Source organism: Homalodisca vitripennis, chromosome 8 (assembly GCF_021130785.1).
Source record: "Homalodisca vitripennis isolate AUS2020 chromosome 8, UT_GWSS_2.1, whole genome shotgun sequence".
Lineage (NCBI taxonomy): Eukaryota > Metazoa > Arthropoda > Insecta > Hemiptera > Cicadellidae > Homalodisca > Homalodisca vitripennis.
In genome coordinates, this window is record NC_060214.1 from 39,969,254 (window position 1) to 39,993,141 (window position 23,888).

The following is a 23,888-nucleotide window of genomic DNA, read 5'->3' on the forward strand; positions in this document are numbered from 1 at the left end:
TTATCTCTAAACCATTTCTTAATAGCCTGGTAAGCTGTTGACCTCACAGTCTATACCAGTGTTGTTCAGAGCTGGCTGTGAAGAAATGACCTTGAGTTTTACTCCACAAGAACAATGTCAGAAAGTGCATTCGTTTTGAGTCTGAGTTGTGGATAGCTTGTGTTAAAATCTTGTCTGTGACTGTTGCACTTTTTATCAGTACAGTTGACTTTATACTGTACCAATTCTTCCCTCTTATTCTGTTAAAGATGCTCGCATATGCTAGTGCTCCATGCGGAAAGGCAGAATAAAACTGCAGAGGGAACTGGCCTCTCTCTTTAAAAAAGTATTATTTAATCCTACATGTTAAAGGATACAATAATGTAACTGGACACACAAGTCACGTCTGCAGTAGCAATAGATGTTAAGCGTCCGTCGTAGCTGGACAATATATAGTTATGCTAAAACGAATTTTATTTGATAGAGCTGCACATACTCCGGCGTTCTTTAAGTCCATTTGGCTTTAGCGTGCAATCCCTGTAACGGTATTTTAATAGTCTTCTTGATATAACCAGCAAGAAATAATACATTGTGGAGATGTTATTTATTTCAACGGCGCAATTAAAGCCCGAGTTATCGGACCAATCTGTAGAATTATATAAAGATAGAAACTTCAATAATAAAGCATGAGTTGAATTTTGTTGTAAGATATTCACATTCCACCTTGAAGAGCGAAACAGAAAAATTAACAGTTTGATACACATGAACATTGCTACTTCAGCTGGATTATTTCATCACAAACTTAACTGAATAATATCGCGAAAGAGTTGCAACGCAATAGGATCACCTGTTTTAAATTTCCATTAACACTACCAGACTTTGGATAATCATAGCTTGATATATATTCACGATCTAAGATATAAAATATGTATCTAGGCAAAAGTAGCACATATTATCAGACCTTGCTGCTTTTTCTAGATTACATTTCAGTGCTATCCATCTAATATAATTGTTCTGATGTATTATTTTGTTCCATCAAATCTTTCCCTGTGGAATCTTATCCTGCTACTTTTCAATGATGTTATCCATTAACATGTTGACTGCACGAGTTCCTAAAATGCTGTACGTGAGGGTGGTCAAGCAAGATAACTCAGTATAGACCCACAGTGAATAAGTTAAGATGATCAACAGAAGACAAGACTCTCCTATTTGTTTAAAAAAAAATCATATTTCTACCTCTAAAAACTTCAAATCTTCAAAATATTACATTTTAAATGATTGTGTACGACAGTTACACCAGACTTTTAAAATGTGTTATTTTAAAAGCAGATTTTAAATTTGTATGCATTCACTATCACTGCAATGGGCTTATTGGAATTTACAGTCTGTATTTTATCACACTGTAAACAGTGTATTGAGGCCATTGTGTTTCTTATCACATTGTTTGCTGTCTCTTTCTCCTGAAGAATACTAACCTTGTAATAATTATGACTAGTTCTGGGCTGTAAGTATTAAAATATATATACTTATATAAAATAAAAATAAAAAAATATATATATACTATATTTCATAATTGTTATTTTGAATTTTAAGCGCTTTTTTTATAAATACAAGTTCCATGTAATATTTTAAAATGTTCGACAAGAGTGTTTATTGGATAACAACAAGTAAATATCGAATGGAGGAGTTTAAGAACTAAATTTAACGTAGTTTCATCATTTGCCAAAGATTACAATCCTCATGTGCTCTGTATACGTGAACACTGCTTGACGAGACAAGACGGGGAATTTCATAAAAAAATTGGGCAATTAAATCTTATTACTGTACCCAACACGGACAAGGTGAAGGAGCTGTGTATATAAATAACACCTTCGAAGTTAAACCACTCGACCTAAGTATATTTTGTCATGAAATGGTTACTGAGATGGTTGGTGTAGATATCAGGAATTGCCTCATGTATATAGACCGCCTAGTGGAAATATAGATATTTCCCTTACAGAAATTGATAATGTTTGACCACGTTGGTCACGGAAAAAGTGTTAGGGGATGGTCTAAATAAGTTTGATGACCAAAACACTCGGTAAATTCTGCAGCGTCATGGACTATATGTGTCAAATCTGGACACAATTGCTACTTCTCTGGGCAGATGAGACTACGGACACTCCGTGATGGATCAAGCAATTACCGATCATAACCCAGTGATTATTAAATTGCAGCTGCCATCAGTAAGTCTTTAAAATATTATTCCATATTAGAAATGTAGCCTCGAAAAGTGTTTGATACAAGTAAACAAAAATAAAACTGTTAATACTTTTGTAGTTTTTATTTGTACAATGTATATATATATATATATATATATATATATATATATATATATATATATATATATATATATATATATATATATACATCTTACAAATCCATCTTCATGTACTTGTAGGTTAATTTCAACGTAAATAAATAAATAATTGAAACCAAGTTGACACATGTTTTAACTACCTTGGTGGCTACATTTTCGTATACAACTGTGTGTGTAACTGTATAAAACTGTGGGTTCAAATCCCGGGGAGGTCCAGTCATGATAGGAATAACAGCCACAGCCGACAAAAATAAGCCAGCATAGCTTTTACCAAAAGCTGAGGCTTAAAAGAGAATTAAAAAAAACTGTATAAAACATGTCAAGTGTTGTTAAATTAACAAAGTAAAGAAAATATCATAAAAATAAACATAATAAATTTGAATATCAGCTGAGCGTTTTTAAATATGAATACATACTATAACAAATTTTATAATTTCTTCCTCTGTAGAAAGTTTATACATTGAAATTACATGAGTGATATATGAAATTAAATTAATAAAGAAGCTTCAAAAGTTAACTAAGCACAACAGAATTTATGGGGAGATACAAGTATAAAGTTTTTTTTTATATAGCAGGTAAGCAAATATATAAAGTATAAAATGAAATGCCTACACTACTGAACACAATTTTACAAACATATATTTATCTTATTTAGTCGAAATGAAATTTTATTTTGATTTTAGCACTAATGGGTGTGCTTGTTTTAATTATAAACTTTGGAACGTGGGTGGTTTTGGGCTCTGGAAGCATGTTCCGAGAGGCCACGTGGAAATTTTCCTTGTGCTACCACAAGGACAGTTATTGCAATACGCTGGTTTTTTACACTGATGTCTACCTAAAATATAAATTTAATGTATTGTAACTACACAAGTTTCAGTACAGAAATAATATAAATTATTATACCTGGTTTAGTCCAGCTACACTGAAGAGTCAATAAAACACAATAGAGAACAGAGAAAGCTGCATGGTAAATAAAAAAAACCTACAGATAAGCAAATAGAAAAAAATATTGCTAAAAACATACAATGGGACTTTGGACTGTCTGTTGAAGTTGGAAGTAAGGTAGGCCTAATGAATGAGATTGGACTCGGCTCGGGTTCGGGAATTAAGAAGTGCGAGGGTGTATTCAAGTGAGCCTTTCATTTTAATGGTTTTTGCTAATAAATTTGTTGGGACGTTTTTATTTTGTAAGTGCATTTATTTTTTAGTGCGTTAGTTAGTCTTGCTAGTATTACGAAATATTCATATAACATTTTCTGTGTGAATCTTTTACGTATGGTTCACTCAAGGAAGTTGCAATTTGTTTACAAATTACAATGGATGTACATGCAATCAATAACGATCAGCAAGAACAAACATCTACCGATTATAAACCATTAACTGTAGAAAATCTCGATGTTGATTTTTTGCCACTCATTTATGACATCATAAGGAGGTAATTTTCATTTTCTAAACATTTATGAGTAGCCTATATGTAATTGTGTCAATATTCATGGTAGGAGTTTAATTTTAGGTTAAATCATATGTTTAAACTATTTATGGCAAGGTGCCAACTATTTTGTAGGTTACAGAAGTGGAGGTTTTTTACAGAGGTTAGTTTCTAGGTTGAATACATCATCATTATAGTGGTGAAAACCACTGTGCTCTTTTCTCTTTACTACATATTTGATCCTCTTTATTGTTACACTATATTTAATCAACCATTATTATAGACCCAAGCCTATCTTGTGGATTTGCCACTTCTAATGGTACTTCAAAAGGTCTAGCAAGCTATCTAGGGCTGTACTGTGACAAAAATGTGAGTCATGTTTATTTTATTTATTACTAAACCTTCACATTTAGCCTATTAGTGTAAGTTCTAGCTTAGTTTAAATATAGCATACTGTAAGGCAGTAGAACAACTAAAGTTGGTAAACTTTAACTTCCTCAGCCTCAATAGATTTATACAATTACCCTAGGGTATATTACTGTACTATGAAATTAACCCTTAGGATACCAGGACAAAATTTTGGTGTCTTGGGAATACTGGCAACTTTTAACCACGGATTACTTAATAATTCAATAATTTTCTGTAACCCCTTTCCTATTTATTTTACAAAATTAATGATTTGATAAAAAAAGATGATGTACTTTAGTATTATCCGAAGGCCACTATTTTTTAAGCTTATCCTACTGGTGACCTAAAAAAGTACTATACTAGAAAAAACTATTAGAAATAAGAGACTTTATTTGACTTACTATAAAAATTGCATTTCATTATTAACCCTTTTAGTGCCAATGTCCGTATATACGGACGTTTGAAAAACTACCGTGAAATGCCAACGTCCGTATATACAGACGTTTGAATAACTACCGAAGAATGCCGACGTCCGTATATACGGACGTTCGGAGTAAAAGTCATACCGCAATCATTTTTTAACTTGTTATAAATTTGTTGGTATACAAACAGTCAGAATGAACCAATCTACATAAAAAAATAATAATAGTAATATCGTATGGTTAGTCAGGTGTTTAGCCATGTGATAGAAATGGCCGTGGTTGTTGCATCAGACAAAGTTGTGTCAGCTGATAGTTCACGTCTAACCTCTGTGTTTGGTTGTTTGTGTTGCTGCTTCCACAGTGTTTGTTTGTTGATAAATAGTTTACTAACAATGTTTTACTAACATAAAAAGTAAACTTCAATAAAATGAAACAACACCAATAAAATGAAACCTCATTTGTGTGCAAACGCTGTAAAAAAGGATTGCATCCCTTATGTTTGCCACACCATATTTGTGTTACTGGCTAACTATAATACCTATGTACAAAAGTGTGTAAATTTTTTTTTTTTTTTTTATTAATTTTACAAAGTGCACATTATTTTTTAAGTAGAAAGTAGTTTCAGACATTTTTTAATGGTTTCATAGTGGAAAATATTATAAGCTTTATAAAGAAGCTAAATAGTGTAAATAACACAAAAAAGTGAAAATATGTAACTTTCTAAAAACATTAACATGATTTTTTTGCTTTTTGAAATATTAATCAAAACTTTTTATGTGTGTATTCGGTAATTCTAAGCAATATATGGGTCAACCTCGATTTTTCTCATATTACAATATAATGTTCCAATAGTCAATTAGAAAAGGAAATGACTAGAATTTCTTTCAGGAAAGGCCGCCAGTGACTGATAACGCCGAGATAACGCCACGCGGACTGAAATTAATTCAGTATATACCCAGATCATGCACGATGCCTGCCCGCTGCGCAGCGCTTCACGCTGCTTGCTCTTTTAGAAAAAAAATTAACTCAAGTAGTTCCAAATTTGAAGCCCAGATCACGTCAGTGCCCCTGATCACTAATAGGTAATTCTAAGCAATATATGACCGTCTGGCGGTTGCCTGCTCCCTATAACTGCTTTCCAGCAAGAAATTCTAGTCATTTCCTTTTCTAATTGACTATTGGAACATTATATTGTAATATGAGAAAAATTGAGGTTGACCCGGATATATTGCTTAGAATTACCGTGTATTCAGTTTTAATTCCTCTTTCAAGTGATAGTATGTGTTATAGTGAAATAATTTTTTTAAATATTATTTTTCATGTGAAACTGGAAAAATATAAAAACTGTAAGTAAAATGTCTACTTTTTAAAATTTTTTTAAGTTAATTACATTTAGAAATGTAATTTGCTTTATAGTTTTTTATAATGGAATTTATTTTACTGCAAAACAATGAAAAAATTAGGAAAATATTTCAATATTTGTAATTTTTACAATTTTTTTAGTAAAACACTGCAAAACGGCTGAAATAGGCCTGGCATCCTTCAGTAGTATTATGTGAAAAATCACTGGCATTTCTCAGACCAACTTTTGATTTTTTGTCTGGCACTAAAAGGGTTAAAATTTGATCTTGTTTTCTGCATCCCAAACCGATTAGATGTCGGTGAGAAGGAGGCTATCTATCTCTGTCTACTAGTGTACTTGTTATTACACAATAGCCTATAAGTAAGTTTGGATTAGGTTATCATAAATATGTTACTTCTAGTAGTACCAAAGTTAAAGATAACCAATACGAGCGTCATCTGAACTTAATTATGGTACTATCTCGAGGAATATTTTTCTTCTTAAATGCTAGAAGTGCAGGGTGACAAGGCACCATCGAAGCCTAAACTAATGGTCCAGGGGCATTGCCAATTATTTTCCCGACCTCAGATCACGTGTCAGACAGTCCAACTTTTCCAATGTCAGATCAGAGAGAAAAAACAGGTGAGATAGTACCTAATTCAAGTTCACATCACGTGAGCGCCCATTAACTTTTTATATCTATAATACGTACGTATATATTTACCTACTTAAATAGTTAAATAACAAATAGTAGATAAGGAAATAATGGCCCTGTTCTCACCGCCACTACTTCCAAAGTACCACAAAAATTGTACATAAATAAATTTCGTAACAGTGAACTAATAACTAATACTAATAATATTATAGATGCCTTGTGTTTTTTTTTTTTTTCATACGTAAACTACTCCAACCGATTGTACAGAAATTTTATATTGACATTCTTACGGTTCCTGGGATGAATATAGGCATATTCTTATTTTGGAAACCTTTCGGGCTACGTCCCACTGGTCTTTAAAGCAGCGAAAAATCCCATCTTGATCTCTAAAGTTGTGTAATATTAATTTAACGAGTCAAATGCAATCAACTGTTCTGTGTAAACATTGTGTATTATTTTCAATTTTATTACATTTATAGAGTGTAAATTGTGAAAATAGTAACCATAATTCTTTAAGCTCATTCAGCGATTAGCCATTTACAATCTTCCTTAGAAAATAATTTAAAGCATAAGAAGGTCAAAATTTGATTCTAAAGACTCCCTTTGAAGCAGTCCACAAGAACTATGCTAGATAAAATTTCACTATGAACTAATGTACCATCTCCAGCTCTAAATGTCCTAAAGTATTAAAAAAAATGTTACTATAAATTTAAAGACTCATATAAAACCCATCTTAGTTCTCTTTTGACAAAAGTAGGCTTTTCTGATCTGTGATATATATCTTGATTAGAAAACAAATCAAAATCAATTATGGAACAAAACATACTGAGAACGAAGTAAATTACAGTTACCATAATTATAAGTTTTTGAGCTTATTTTCTTGATCGTGGCAACAAGACACTCAACATAGGCATATAAGAGACAATGTAATCTAAATTTTTCTTTACATTTAAATGAAGTCTAAATTAGTTATCTTTTGACAGAAATATGCTTCTCAGAGCTGTGTATGTATATTTATTTTCATACTCGGGAAAGTGGCAAAATTGCCTACGGAACAATCAATACAAAGATCAACGTAAATTACAATGACCATAAATAGCCTATACACTTTTTAACATATTTTGTTGATCTTAGGAAGAAGGCAAACTCAACATTGATGTCAGAAATATAATCACATGCGAAGCCACGGGTAACTGCTAGCCTTTTTATAAAACAATAATGTAAAAATTAAAACTTGGTAGGCCTAATAATACAAACCTAGTCCTTTGGTATTATCCGGAGGCCACTCTGTTCCAGATACTATTTTTTATTAGGCTATATGAGTTGGCAAATACATACATACGAATTATAAACTGAAAACAATTAAGATTACGAGCATTCACATGATCTGAGCTTGAATTAGGAAGTATATTTGAGGGATATGTTTCTTTTTGAACTAGAACTGCAGGAGGCGTCAATGAAACAGGCACTGATCGACAGGGGCATTTTCGATCCAGTCGGTACTTTCCCGACCATATATCACGTGCCAGATCGTCCAACGTATCTGGATATAGGAAAAGTACCGATTGGAAATGACCCTAGGTGTAAAAAAAATACATCCCCCGTGATAGTACCAAAATTCAATATTATGTGGGCACACGTAAAGGTTAACTTTAACTTTGGTTCTACTATTAAAAAGAATTTATGGTAATGCAATATAAACCAATTTATATCGTGTAGTAACCAAAAATTATTGTTTACTTTTGAATTTAAGAAATTTCTGTATGCAAAATGTTTTATTTCAATAAACACTACAAATAGAACTGTACACAAGCACAAATTTGTATTGGTTTTACGATAAAAATAAGTTTTTATCACACTAAAAATAATGTCTCATTTTCCAAATATTTTTCAAGTTTATAATGACAAATTTCAGTGAAAACCCATAGTTCAAAATATACTATACATATACACACACACACACACACACACACACACACACACACATATATATATATATATATATATATATATATATAAATTAATTTGTACTAATCATTGAATCACAAAAAGTACTTGCTCCGCCGGGACGCGAACCCAGGTCTCTCACTTGCTGGGCGAGCATATTAATGCCACTCCACAGAGTCCTTACTTTTTACGATTAAATTATGTTTTAAACAAACTGACTTATAGTCTTGAATTTTGCATGAAGCGTCATTTCTATAAACGTAACATTATGTTGAATGATGGTGCATGCCACTCCATGGGATTTAGCAGGGCTGGGCGTTAACGGTCCGTTTTACATTTGTTTTATGAGTAGTCATGACTGATTGGAACGAGATAATTATAAATTAATTTGTAAACAAACTGAGTAAAATCTAATGACATTTTGACATGTACATGGTAGCATATGTAGCCTAATTTTAAAGACAGAGCTATAGACTTAAAATTTTCTATGTAGCATTTGCAAAGCCTGGTACCTATGTGATAATTAAACAAATAAATCTACATAATCCAGTGAAACTAGGTATAGGACTCATCCGAGTTATTTAACCACACTGGTGACAAAAAGAGTTAAACAGTTATGGTTAAGTTATGGGTTGTTTGTTATGAGTCTGTGTAGCTGCACAGTCTGGTGTTGGTTAAAGATCATCTTCAAATCTTTGAAAATTTTAGATATGAGAGGCATGTTTTTTTAACTCAACAAACCTATTTGCAATAGAGTTCTGATAATAGTGTCTATATCTATTTTGTTGTAATACTTTTTAGCAATTCAGAAGTGATTTAAAATTCATATAACTGTAATTTATAGATGATAAATATTGTAGACTAGTGTCAATAATTTTATAACAACTGAACTTTGTGAATATACACTAATATTTCTTTGTATGTAGTAAAAATATTATGCATACAGTACTAGACCAGTTTGACCTGTAATTGTAACATCATTTCAAAAGTAGAGTTTCTACTATAGAGTAATCAGAGTAATGATGAAGTATCAATGGATATCTTAATTGCTTAAATCAGCTGTTTCCAACCTGTGGTATGCATACCCCTAGGTCATCTTCATTACTTCCCGGAATATTTGGGAGATGTTAGTGAGGAGTAAGGCAAGTGTTTCACCAGGACATTAAATTCATAGAAAAACAATACCAAGGCTTGTTAGAACACCAATATGATGGGAGACTATGATTGGGAGTGCCGATGGCTGAGCGGTCTAAGACGTTGGACTTTGAGTCTGAGTTAGTGATAGCGCAGGTTCGAATCCTGTCTATGACCCTTGCACTTTTTATCAGTGCCATCGACCTTGTACTGTATCGGTACTCCTCCTTATTCTGTTTGATAAGATTCTCGCACAGGCCAGTGGCCCATGAGGACGGACAGAATAAGGCTTAAAAGGGGATCAGTTTCTCCTTTATTAAAAAAAAGACTACTGTTGGTCACTTCACTGAGAATTTACTTCACGGTCATATCACCGTTTTAAGTAGCCAACTGTAAATATAACCTGTGCTTATGATGTAATACGTTATGTGTGATGTGTTTTGTTAATCTCGCTATAAACTGTATATATATATCCAAAATTAATAGTTCAATACCATCCAGGGCTTCACAAAATTAATAATATTCTTAAAATAGCATTTAATACCTTACAAAATTCTAGTTCAACTAATGATATTTTTAAAACAACTCCTAGAGTAATCTTTAAAAGACCTCCTATTCTTAAAGATATATTGGTCAAACCTAAATTACCAATGACAAACACCAATGAAAAATCAATACCAAAACAAAAAGGATCACATCCGTGTAATAAACCAAGATGTGTGATTTGTAAAATGTTACCAAATTCTTCAAAATTCACTAGTAGCAAAACACGCAAGACATATCCTATCATCGGCAACTTGTCTTGTGAATCTAAAAATGTGATTTACCAAATTCAATGTAAAAAAATGTCCAGCAGATTATATTGGCTCAACAACAAATACCTTAAGGACAAGAATGACAGGACACCGATTTGATTATAAACACCAAGATTTAAAGAAAACTGTCGTGACTCATGGTATAAATCACAATGAAACTTTTGAAAATACATATTCAGTCAACCCTATTCGGCAAGTACATACAAATTCAAACCCAATTTACCTCAGAACATTAGAACAAGCACACCAATTGGTTTTAAAGAGCAAAATTCCACATGGACTCAACATCAGATAACTTAGCCAAAAACGTCTAAATTTGAAATCAACATATGGAACAGTTGTTTAGTTCATGTCATCTGTATTTATTATTATTACTTATTCACTGTTTATTTACTTTCGTTTGTACTGTTTTCTTTTATATTTTTATATTTTATACAATTTTTGCACCTGAAGACGGTTTTTTTCACCGAAATATAGTGCCAATGTTTTAAAAACACTTTGTTTTAATTGTAAAGTAATTTACTACAAATAATATATATATATATATTATACTATATAGTAAAAAAAAGTAGATTGCTCAAAAATTAGGGCTCATACAAAAATATTAAGGTTAGATCTGAATTCAGCACATATAATAGTTAATATTAGACTAAAAAAAAGATTTTCAAACAGTTTTTATGTTATTCCATATAAAATTTTTTATTGTTCCAAATTAGATTAATCTTGATGGTTCCCTATAAATTTGTCTTAACGTAATTTAATAAAGTGAAATAACTTATAGTAAAGTTTCAAGCAGGAAAACAAGCAAAAAATTTTTAAACCTTATTTGAAAAATCTTGTTGGCTACACTTGGTAACTGTTTTTATTGGTGTTTGTTGATTTACATTCTGTGTTGTTTTTCAGTGTTGAACGAGATCCGCATGACAACGCTCAGAAGAGCTCTCAATCTCAAGATATAAGCCAAAAAGTTATAGAACTTCACAATAAGCTTGAACAAGCTAAAAAGCAAGTAAGTTCTCCTAATCTTTAACCCTATAAGTGCTATGAGTCACGATTGTAACATGTCAGAGTGCTGCCAAAGCGATAATAAGTGAGTGAGTGATGCTAGAACGAAATCGTAAGTGAGCTATTTGAACACCCAAGATATCGTCAGGATGGCTGTGTGGTATAAGCCACTACTCTCGGATGTGGGAGTTGGCTTTGGAGTCTCGGGTTCGATTCTCGCACCGGACATTAGGGCTTTTAGCGATCTGGTGTACCCTTTGAGAGTTATTAGCAGGCAGGAGGGTCCACTTTGAATCAATGGTGGTAGGCTTGGGTGGAAGTTGACAGGATCATCCTATTCTTTTATAAGTGTACCAAACAAAAAAAAAAACAAAAAAACACCACTTGATTTATGTCATTTTGTATCTTGGAAGGCATTTATTATTAAATCAAAGTTATAAAAGTACTAGCTTTTAATAGTAAAATAAACCATTTAAACCATATCTAGTGTTTAATACAACTAGTGAATTACAACACATTTTCACTAATGGTATTAAATAAAAATATTTCTAATGCTCCAATAATCTTCATTCATACAGGTATCTAGTGTGTTGCGAAAAATAACCAGCAGTTTAGAGGGTTAACCAATAAGTTTTAATTTTTGTTGTGGAAGAATTTACGATTGTGGAATATTATATAACATTCTATTCACAGTTAAAACGTGTTTCTTGTGTATTTAATTCTTAATATTTTGTTATACAGTAACAGTATTTACTTCATAAAATAAATAGATGGTTGAAAACGGGAACACAAAAACCTTGCAACTATCGCAGAGATTAATTTTTGTGCAGTTCTATGCAAACTGATATACAATCGCAATTTCCCAGCTTAATAAGCCTTAAAGTATTGTATTTTTGCGTCTGATACTTTTTATTGTTAGATGGATAAAGAACTATATTATGTTTTAATATGAATAAGTTCATATTATAAATAAATAAATAACAAAAACAGGTATGTAACAAATAAATAAACAACAAATAACAACAAGTAAAACACAGCCTCAGAAATTACAATAACAGAATTATATAACATTGATACATTTTCTATTATAGTTTGTATAAATAAAAAACATATAACATTAACATTTAAAATCTAATCATTAAATTAAATAGGTTATGTCTAGAAACTAACAGTTCCATGACAGTCAAAAGATTCTTTCAATGAATAAAATGGATTGACTAAAAGCCAGGAATAAAATTTTTGTTTAAATTCATTAAAAACTATATTTTGAGATAAGTGGTCTTAAAATGTTGTATACTTTCAAAGCGATTACTGTGTGACTATTAATAGTTTTGTTTAGTCTATAAAATTCTATGGATACATTTTCTCTATTTCTGGTGTTTTATACATAGTCTGTCACTGTATGTCTTCAGAGGTTCAGGATGTTTGAGTATGTAGAGTACAATATCAAATATATATATATATATATATATATATATATATATATATATAAATTAAAATATAGTTTGAATTTTATTGGCAATAAAATTTGTTTACAGTGAGCTAATGGTTCACAACGTGCAATAATTCTAATGGCTTTCTTTTGTATAATAAAAATGTCTGATATCATACCGCAGTTTCCCCATAGAATAAGGCCATATCTGAGCACTGATTGAAAGAAAGCAAAATATGCCGTTCTGAGGTAATCAGTGTGCACACAACGCGTGAGACGTCTTAGGAGGTAAACAATCCTGGAGAGCTTAGCTGATAGGTGATCAATGTGGGGTCCCCATGTTAAATGATCATCCTACACAAACACCCAACAACTTCACATTATCCAACAAATCAATTTCAGAATAAATATTGTAATTTACTTGTCTCAGGCTGAAAAATTATATGCTGTGTCTTGTTTTTTATTCAACAAAAATCCATTGAAATTAAACCACCATGATGCTTGTTGAATGGATTCCATTGAAATTTGTTTCAATTCATTCAGGTCATTACTACTACTTAAAAATTGTTGTGTCATCTGCATATAATATAGTTTTGGAATTGACTGAGGTAAGTCATTGATAGCTACCAGAAACAAAAGTGGTCTGAGAACAGAGCCTTGAGGAACACCATTCTCAACCAAGAGCTCTCCTGACCACTTTCCCTCGGCAAATACTTTCTGTCTACGATTACTTAAGTATGATTCGAAAAAACCTAAGAAACATTCTCACTTAAACCATAATATTGTAATTTCATAAGGATGTCATTGTGATTTACACAATCGAACGCCCTGCTCAAGTCACAGAGAGTGGTCTGAGCAAAGTCTTTGTTTCAAAGGTTGCTTTTGCCTGACCTAAAGCCAAAATTGTGACATACTCAAGAAGCCATTAGTTAAAAAAAAAATGCTAATTTGATCGTTTACCAAAATTTTAAATAATTTTGACAGTAATTGGTATAACAGATACTGGGCAGTAACTATTTGGCTCGTTCTTGGGCCCCTTCGTATAAATAGGACAAATACGAGCTATTTTTAAGTTTATTTGGGAAAACCTGTTTTTATAAGAAAATTTGACATATCATATATATCACAGCTATTGGAGTTACTTAGACGCTTGGTAGAATTATTATTATGTCATTGGGAGATATATGTTTCCAAGTAAATTAGAAAGATGGAATGTAATGTTTCCGAACAAGATCTTGAGTGCTTGGAGTTTGGTTGGACATATTTATTTTTTGTTTAATATTTTTCACGGAATTTATAAAGAAATTATTAAAGTCATCAGGAGGTATACCACTTGTTACTTTACTACATTTTCTATGTTATTATTTATTATTCTCCATGCTGCCTTACACTTATTATTACTGGACTCTATAAGTTCATAATTGTACAACATTTTAGCGTCTACTATTGCCTGTCTATATTCTCTTTGTAAGGTTGTAATATGTTGCTGAAGCTCATTGCTGGTAGTAATCTCCATTCAGTGACTTTAATAAGAAAAGTCTATCCCTTATGGAAGACAATTCATTGTTGAACCACTTATTTTTTATTTGTGCATAATTTTTTCTAAACTTAAACTATTTTAATTGTTTGTAGAAATTTGATATTATTAACTAAAATAGAAAAGATTACTTCAAATACTAACTCTGCATTGTATTTACCTGAAATATAATGAGAGATCAGGTTCAGCCAATCATATGAAGCTAATCTAATGGCTAATTCATTGATTGCAGTTTTTGGAAAAGAGACTGTTCAATAAATAAATAATAACAAATTAAAACAGGTATGTAACAAATAAATAAATAACAAATAACAACAACAAGTAAAACACATAAAGTCTATGTACTATAAAGTTGGAGTCAAATTTATCAGATTAATTAAAATTGCATCATGGTCTGAGAAAATAAAAGGAACTACATTACATGACAAAACATATTTTCTATGACAGTTAATAAAAACATTATCTAAGCAGTTATGACCTCGTGTAGAGTTGTTGTTCAAGTGATAAAAATTGTGTTGTTGAAGGATGTTGAGCATACTTTTGACAGATTTTTTATTTACATCAAAATTAATATTTATATCCCCACCGACTATGACAGTATAGTTTGGCCACTTAGATGTATAAGAAAAGCAAATTTTCCAGGGTTTCAAGAAAAATATTATATATTCGCCTGCTGTGGAGTGGTATAAAGATATTATTAAAACTTTCAATTCATCTATAAAACTTCACAACATTCAAAATGAAATTCTCTGCAGAAACCACTCACATCACATGGTCTTGACTGAACTTGATCATTACAAAGATCAGACAACCACCTCTACAATGAGAATTCCGGCAATAGGCCGAGATGCAACTAAAATTCCACTTGGGAATGATGATGGCAATTCAGCAGGGTTAAGCCAATGCTCTGATAAACAAATGAAAATTAAATTTGAAACATTAGTTAAAGAGGTCTCTAACAGTAATGTTTTGTTTCGGAGCCCTAGAACATTCAAAAAACATACCAAAATAATAGTTAATATGGTTATTATGATTCTTATTTGCTTCATATGTTAGACTATTGCTATTAACTAAGGCTTTGTTACATGGTGTTTGTTTTTCCTTAAAAAATAACTATTTTCTATTTTAATATAACAGATCTGTATTAAATTCCATACAAAAAGTTTGTCCAGCAAAGTATTTTTCAGTACAATTCCTTTTTAAATATTATGATAAGCTGGATTAAAAATTTTAATATCATAATATTGCTGTTTATTAAAGACTTGACAAGTCTTCTTAAAATTGTGTGGTTGTCTATCCATCCATGAGAGAACTCGTAATAGAAAGGTTCTACATTTCAACATTTTAGATCTGATTTGTACGTGTTGCAGGTTCGAAGACTGCCTGGAGTGGAATACAGCAAGGAGGAACAGTTGGAGAAACTCGAGACTTTACGAAAACAGCTGCGACTGAAGCGAGAACTTCTGCAGAAATATCGTAATATGTACTTGTTCGACTCACCTAAACCTTGAAGGAGATGGTGTTGCGTTTTATCCTGCGATATCTCGCCAACAACGAACAAGTTGTGAACAGACTGGCCGAGTCATACCCCATCAGGAGAGCTGCACGATTTGTTGTCTACTTATTCAACCGTTCGAAAAGTATTGTGGAGAGTGAAATAGCCTCTGGGAAACTGAATGACGTGAATTTATCTAATATGAGAAACCTCGCTGCGAGACTTGAAAACCACTTGAAGCAAATAAAAGAGGATTTAGAGAAGCAGGCAAAAAAGTGATGATTAGAACGAACGTTGTTCAGTAATTATTTTTATAAAAGTGTAATATAAGTGTTCACTAGGTTTACTTACTGTTTAGAACAATATGAAGAATCACTCTGTAATATTTATTGATAACCACTGGTCAGACGATTATAGTGGGAAAAAAAGATATCCAAATAGTTCAATAGGTTGCATTGTCAACTACTTCACTGTACCTCCTCACGTTCTGCCGAAAAGGATCGCTTTAGCGTTCACACCACCCATACTGGGCGATAGTTCTAGACGTGTATATGTCGACTTTGTAGGACCATGCCTCGCAATCCTGACTCTGGCCGGTATCTTGCATTACGGCCATGCGTACAAGGTGCAGTCCGCTGCTTTGAATGTCTCTCCGACTGAAGTTCTGCTGTATTATTGTGCGTCCCTGCCTCTGATCACATTTTTCCTGGCCAAGCTAGGTCGAGCTGCATTAGGCTTTACAGAAATAGCGGCATTGCTCGGCTACGGCCTGTACGGGCACATTCTCACCCTTGCCGTTTCCCAGTTGTTCGACCACGAGCGAAGCAACACTGTGTTTTTTGTTAACCTTCTCATCTTTGGAGGGTTGAGTGGGCTGCGTATCGCGTTGGTGTTGCTGGCGTCGATACCTCGTCCAGCATCCCGGCTGCTTATATGCAGTGTTGCCACAACTGCACATGTGATGTTTGCTGTGTTTGTACACTTTGCCTACATGCACTCGACATTCGTCTATGGCTCTGGGCCAGTAGTGAGGCAGAGGTTATAAATATTTAGCACAGTTACTGAAGCTTATTTTGTGAATTAATCATTTAGTTTTCAAATTATTTTAGAATGTTTTTCTTTAGTGTGTAACATAGGAATTAAAAATTTTCTTAATATCACTTTCCTAAGAATCAATTTACTGGATGGAATTAGAATTATAGTATTTGTAGAAATATGTGTGAATTAATTTCATTATTGTTTTTGAAACTTGAATATTTGCTCCAAATACTGCATTGTTAAATGTATTGTGAATAAATGTTTTGTAGGGAGTGTGCCTTACATGGGGTTACAATGTCTCAATTTATTCCATAACCTAAATTAGCCTTTTTGTTGTTAGTATGTAGTCTAAATGGTAGGTGTGTATAGGCTTGTTGAATGATATTACTACTGCAGTTTTATGTAAACTGTATATTTCATTGATTTTGAAACAAGAGAGTTCACGTGATGACAACAAGCCCCGAAGATGTCACCGACAGCCATTTTAATTTAAACTTACCAGAAAGGAAACATGGAAATACGTAACCCAGTCTTTTACTGGTAGCCTTGATTATGAACCCTTTTGAGAAGATTTTTAGGAATCCACATAGACTCAAATCTAAAATGGACTGAATCTTTTCAAATTTTGGGAAGAAAGCTTAACTCTACTTGTTTCCAGATGGCAATCTTAAAAAATGTTGACTTAAAAACAAAACTTATGATTTATCATGCTAAGTTTACTACAGTAATGCAATATGGGATTGAAGTTTGGGAAGTTCTGGTAGGCTGACAGACATTTTCAAAATCCAAAAGAAATATTTAAGGATTATAACATTTTCCAAAAGAAGAACTTCATGTAAAGGAATATTTAAAGACTTAAATCTGTTAACCTGTCCATCGGTTTATATGCTGAGATGCTTATTGTTTGTAAGGCAGAATTTCGAGCTCTTTTTTTGCAAATTACTATAATCATAATTACAATACAAGAAATAGATATATGTTGCACTTTCCAATTCATAGACTTTTTTTGTTTGAGCGTTCACCAATATTTTGAAGAAAATTATACAATAAGTTGCATACTAGATTTAAATCAATACAAAAAGGCAATGACTTTAAAATAAAAGTTTCAGATATGTTAAAAGAAACAATTATTACTGAATTGAAGATTATCTATGTGATACAATAATTTAATAACATTATGAATATAAATACATAAACTTTAAACATTTTATTTTTATGACTTTTATGATAAATTATAATAACATTGTATATATTTAATTGTATAACATTATACTTAATTAATTAAACTTTTGACTTTGACAATGTTTCATGACTGACAATAATATTAAGTTCTATTTTATATCTTGACGATGCTACTACCACCGACATGCCCGAGCATTAGCGCGAGAGGCTGACGGATGAAGCAATGGTTGCGACACTGGTGGCAGGTATGAGAACCGTACACCAGCTGTTCACACCCATGCAGTAGGGATGATTTATCTTCTCAGAATGATTTATAATCAAGGCCGGTAGTTATGATTTCTGAACTTACCTATTCAAAATTTGGAAGCTCAGGGTGCCCTTAGGGAAACTGACCATAAAGGTTAAAACCATAGCTTCTCCTGCAAGAAAGTGGAAAGAAGTAAGGAGACAGACCTATTAGTCTCATTCTATCGTCCGTACAAATCACAGTAGGGGATTTAGAAAGCATCCTCTTGAAGTTGTGCAGAAAGCGGTCCCAAAAAGCAGCAATCCCTGACCGAATGGGTATTTTAGTTTGATTCACTACTGTGAGCACCAACAGTGCATGAGTGTTTTCCTCTGACAAAAAATCTCTTAGATGAACTAGAAGGGTTCATATATAACTCACATTGAGTGGTGGTGAATGGCAAGATGGATCAAATTGGGAGTGGTGTCTAAACAGGGACAGTGGCAGCAAAACTCTTCTGACACACCCTTGAAGTTATCCAAGATGAGCTTCATAATTCACATACCACAGAAGCAGCTTCAAACATAAAGTCAAGTTTGGTGACATTTTCCTGGCCAACTGTAACTGGTCCTTATTTGACACTTGGTCTTGAAAATAGCAAACATTTTAGTTTGTTTTATTTTCAAAAGTGTAATAATAATATATCATGATTAATACCAAAAGAGCAACAGAATCTCAATATAATTATTGTGTTATCTTAAGTTATTCCTCATTTTGAATTAATACATATGAGACGGCTTTCTGCCATTCAGTGAGATATAATGTGCTGACAGGTTGTACCAACAGCATGTCTGGTGTAGTCATGATGTACTTCTCTATACTGTGAGACTTGATTTATTTATTAGTCAACTAGCGGGCCCGGCGCGCTTTGCTGCGCATTTCAATAATTTTTTGCAAAAGTTGCCCGCGGCTTCGCACGCAATTTCCCGTTGAAAACAGTACACTATATTCACTTATTCTTTTTCTATCACATTCTAAACATTGCTGAGATAATTGATAGTCGTTCCATCGTGAGCCTCTTGGGCGTATTATGAAGGTACGTACCATATTCCTGCCTCTATCTAGCTGTTACCCACGGCTTCGCACGCAAATCTTAAGAACCGAAGTCCTTATATTACTTAGTAATTTTTTTTTTTTACTATAATAAATTTTAGATTAAATTAGTTATATCTCCGATGCCACGATTGAGCTTGCTTTGTTGTCTCGATCGAGAGAATATGTACACACGGAGTTTTGAGAACCATACTTCTGTCAAAAAAAACAACTAAGGTTGATTTTATAACATTCTTTATATTTGTAGCCAACGTAAGATAGTAATTATGATATCTGCATTACTCTTCTGATCAAGCATGAGCATGGTTTATATTAAATAAATATTGCAGTTAAAGGTGAATTTTTACGTCAAATTTGAATTGTATTATCTGGATAGTAAAGTCTATGTTTAACAGTGATTGCAAAAACAGTTTAAACAAAATTTGTCGTTTCTCTTAAGCTTACTCTATGCTTTAAAACTATAAGTGTAATATATGTTTACAAAGAACAGCTGATTAAAAATTTGAAAAGACGTTAACATATGTTTTGCTGCAATGCATTTCTTATGGGTATTTCTGTAACCAGTGGGGCGGAATCCTGAATCGGGAAAGGGATGGGCATAGCTTATAAACCTTCTCCGTGGAAAAATACATATACGTACAAATTTTCATCATGATCGGTCCAATAGTTCACGATTCCATAAAGGACAAACATACAAACATTCATTTTTATATATATAGATGTGCATAGATAATTATTGTGCTGAAGAAATAATGTTTTTAATGCAATATTAACGTGTATTAGACAAAAGCCCAGTAAGTAATACATAACACAAACAAACAAACATTTTTACAGTTACTAATTAGTGTGGTCATACAATGGCTATCCAGAAAGTAGATTACATTTTGATATAACCAAAGTACAAGAAGAAATTTGTATTATATACATTTAAAATTGACACTAAAGTACAATTTTTCTCTTATGGCAAGAAGCTTATAATTTGCACTTAGTCCTATTAGCGTTGCTTCCAGAGTGATAGGATGGGTAAGATTAGGGGGTAGGGGCTACCTCCTATCGAGATCCATGAGGAAGAATTAGGGCACTAATCTGATGTCATGTCTCCCCGGAAGAATTTTTCAACATAATAATACAAATTTAGGTACTCATCATAGCGGTGAACTAGTTTTGAAATTCCAGTGTTATCAAATTCTGCCACCTGAGACTTCAACCAGGTAGTCACATCCTTACGCAGTTCCACATCGTCATCAAAGCACTGCATTGCAAGCCAGGTCCAATGGTCAGGTGTGTTTGGAAACACGTGATAGTTGCTGAGTGCAAGGTCCGGACTGTTAGGCTGGTGTGGAAACACCTCCCACTTAAAAGCATACAGAACTTCTCGAGTCTGATTTGTGATTTGCCATGTATGGTTGGTACCTATCTTAAACAAAATGTATGGTAACCTAACTTCTACTTAACAATATTTTGTGTAGCAAACTCCTTGAAATGAGAGGAAAACTAAGTGAGAATTCTGTTATTGTGAATTGGCGGTCTTCTTTAGTCCTATCGACTTTTAAGTCGATAATAAAAATAAAGAGTTTTGACTTCAAGAAAATTTCATCAGTCACAATGCTTGGTCATCCACTTCGTTAATCATCATGCACTCAGCCATTTTAAACCTAATGCACTCCCATCTTCAGTAATCACAGGTTTCCCATAAACGTCACAGGGTTGGCGATAAATCTCAATTGGTTTATTGTGCCAACAAAAACAGTATTACTGACTGAATTTCACAACTCTCGGGATGTTCTATTGAGCCGCACATTTTAAAAATGATATTGTAAAACAACAAGGAGTGACAGTAACCTCTTACTAGCATGGCTGGATAGCCCATTGAAAGGAGAAATGCTCCGACATCAAAATGGCCCCTAGCGACTACAGAGTGAAATGTAATCTACTTTCTGAATAACCCATGTAAATTCACCTATATTATATCACATATATTTTGATACTAAAGGAAGACACTTTAACGTTCTAAGCTGAATATTGAGTTATAGGTTTATTAAAAAGTACATTTTAAAATTATTTCTTTCATAATATTTTCAGCATGTTATTTAATGACTTTTATATACCTATGACTCAAAGTTCAGCTCAGAAATTAAAAGTGCCTTCCTTTAGTCCATTACATTTTATAATTATTTCTTTCATAATTTTTCAGCAAATTATTTAATGACTTAAAAATGTCGCAATAAAACAACCTTTGATAAAACTTGTATATAATATGTATTCTTCAGTGACTTTTTATGTTGAAATTAAATTACTAGGTTTTCTCTAGAATTGTAATTTTTTTATTTGTATATATGAAGATGTTAAGAGTAGTTCATAAAAATGCCAATCTCTCCAAGTCGTCTAACGATTGGCATTTTCTTCAAAGGCCTATAACGAAAAAGGTAAAGAATGTTTTATTTCACCAGGTGAAATTAGGGCTAAGAACTCTCTATACAACCTACGAGTTAAAGTTGGCTTCCGAACCATATTATTATAGAAATATTATGAAGAATAACTGGTGAAAAATAATTATGTAAGATGTACACATTTAGGAAATGCCTGTGTTTTGTTATAATGTGTAGGCCACTAAATGATCTATGTAAGATGTTTTTTTTTTAATAAGTATCTTTTTGAAATATAAAACGAAAAACAAGTAGATTTTTTGTAACAATTTTATTTTGATATGAAAGCCCACATATTAAAGGAAAACTTTGATTTACTTTTCTACATAATTGCCACCAATATTAAGGCACTTGTCATATTAAAAAAAAACCTTTTGTATAATATATTGCTGCTTAATTTAACACGATAAATTTGATGCTATTGTTGTTGGAGCAGTGCCGAACTGCAAAATACTTCTGATGAAAAAACAAATGGGCGCTTAATTAGGACTGTTAAAGGAGTATATCAAATAGTTTCTAGCAAAATGAGTTCGTCAAAATGAAGTGGTGTGATTCATACAGGAAAATGTGTTTCTCGTTAAAAATGTCATAGAGGACACTTCTTGAAACTTGAGGAAATTCTTCTGATAAGAAAAAAATTGTGAAATGTCTGTTTATTTTCTCGTTATCATTAACTTTCTGCACCAATTGATCATTGGTGAGCATTGAGGGTTGTCCACTGCATTTCTCATCATTAACATAATTTTTTGGCCATCTTTTAAAGTTCTTACCCATTTGAATGCCATTTCATCACTCATGTTTGTCCATACACTTCATAATTCTGTTAGTGAAATTCAATTGCTTTCATGCCTTTAGCATCAAAATAATAAATAACACATACTTCACAGACAGTGGGATTCTCAATTGATGGGGGTATTTAAAATATAGATTGAAAGATGTAAAACGTTCGATTTTTGACGTTATTGTGTCTATGGCTTGCTAACAGATGAGGGTTAATGGTGCGCAAGTACGGGACACCGGCTGTAGTGCTGCAACGGCGGACTAGTACGTACTCAAAAAACATGCCTCGTACATATGGGATATCAATTACTCGAGTCTCTGTTATTTGTTACGTCTACTACAGTTTTATTGATGTTAAATCATTTATGACATTACGAAGAATGCTTACCTTTGAGAACACCTCAAGTTTAAGGAGTCGGGAGTGCCGATGGTTGAGCGTTCTAAGATACAAACGCTCAACCAGAAGGGAGATTTTGGATAATGTTGGATTTTCAAACTTTTATGCTCTTATTTTTTGGTTGTAGCTTATGGAAGATTCCTTATTTTAAAGGAATAATGAATACATATTTACACGCTTTTTAGTTTTTCTTGTAAAGTACATACTTTATGGATAGTTTGTGTTCAAATCCTGTCTGACTAACACCTTTTGACCTTGCCCTGTACTGACTCGCCTCCTTATCGTGTTTGATAAGATTGTTACACAGGCCAGTGGTCCATGAGGATGGTCAGAATAAGGCTTAAAGGGGGATCAACTTCTCTTTAAAAATGTATATAGTTCTACATGTTATCCTAAAGTATTTAAGTATAATGTAACTGGATGCAGTAGCAATGTACAACAAACGTCCGCAGTAGCAACGTACAGTAAACGTCCGTTGTAGCTGGACAACACAGTTATGCTAAAACGAGTTGCCTATAGAGCTGTACACACTTTGGCGTAATTTACATCTGTTACTGCTTATAAATTTGTTTTCGTTTTATTCAATTGAAAACTTCCATCCATTTTATTCAAGTTCATCCATTATTAATAACTATAATTATTGTAAAAAAATGTGAAATTACGTCTTTTGCTCATATTGGAGGAAAATTTCCATTTATTACAATAGGTAAGTACAATAAATATAAAACAGATATGTAGGGTGGGTCAAATTAAACAAGATGAAGAAA

General features: G+C 32.6%; 3 protein-coding genes across 5 annotated transcripts; all 3 read left to right on the plus strand.

Moving 5' to 3' along the window:
* The first annotated feature begins 1,451 nt into the window (after positions 1–1,451).
* On the plus strand, positions 1,452–15,975 carry LOC124367586 (mediator of RNA polymerase II transcription subunit 9). 3 transcript variants are annotated; one of them, XM_046824542.1, is made up of 3 exons: positions 1,452–1,483; positions 11,394–11,499; positions 15,835–15,975. In XM_046824542.1, exons 1-3 carry the CDS (start codon positions 1,467–1,469, stop codon positions 15,973–15,975), a joined length of 264 nt encoding a protein of 87 aa, XP_046680498.1. In that variant the 5' UTR covers positions 1,452–1,466. The 3 variants fall into 3 exon arrangements, with proteins under 3 accessions (XP_046680498.1, XP_046680496.1, XP_046680497.1); XM_046824540.1 differs by lacking the exon at positions 1,452–1,483 and adding an exon at positions 3,375–3,773; XM_046824541.1 differs by lacking the exon at positions 1,452–1,483 and adding an exon at positions 3,394–3,468.
* A 5-nt stretch (positions 15,976–15,980) lies between these two features.
* LOC124367587 (protein NCBP2AS2 homolog) lies at positions 15,981–16,238 on the plus strand. The gene has a single exon (XM_046824543.1). The coding sequence runs from the start codon at positions 15,981–15,983 to the stop codon at positions 16,236–16,238; it is 258 nt and encodes an 85-aa protein (XP_046680499.1).
* An 85-nt stretch (positions 16,239–16,323) lies between these two features.
* Positions 16,324–17,289, plus strand: LOC124367585 (protein YIPF3-like). Its single transcript, XM_046824539.1, has one exon. The coding sequence runs from the start codon at positions 16,324–16,326 to the stop codon at positions 17,002–17,004; it is 681 nt and encodes a 226-aa protein (XP_046680495.1). The 3' UTR covers positions 17,005–17,289.
* The last annotated feature ends 6,599 nt before the right edge of the window (positions 17,290–23,888 follow it).

Bases quoted from the DNA above. Each gene is read 5' to 3' on its own strand.
- LOC124367586 (XM_046824540.1), top strand. From the start codon at position 3,655: ATGGATGTACATGCAATCAATAACGATCAGCAAGAACAAACATCTACC. The intron at 3,774-11,393 runs GTAATTTTCATT...GTTGTTTTTCAG, and splicing joins ATTTATGACATCATAAGGAG to TGTTGAACGAGATCCGCATG. The intron at 11,500-15,834 runs GTAAGTTCTCCT...TACGTGTTGCAG, and splicing joins TTGAACAAGCTAAAAAGCAA to GTTCGAAGACTGCCTGGAGT.
- LOC124367587 (XM_046824543.1), top strand. From the start codon at position 15,981: ATGGTGTTGCGTTTTATCCTGCGATATCTCGCCAACAACGAACAAGTT.
- LOC124367585 (XM_046824539.1), top strand. From the start codon at position 16,324: ATGAAGAATCACTCTGTAATATTTATTGATAACCACTGGTCAGACGAT.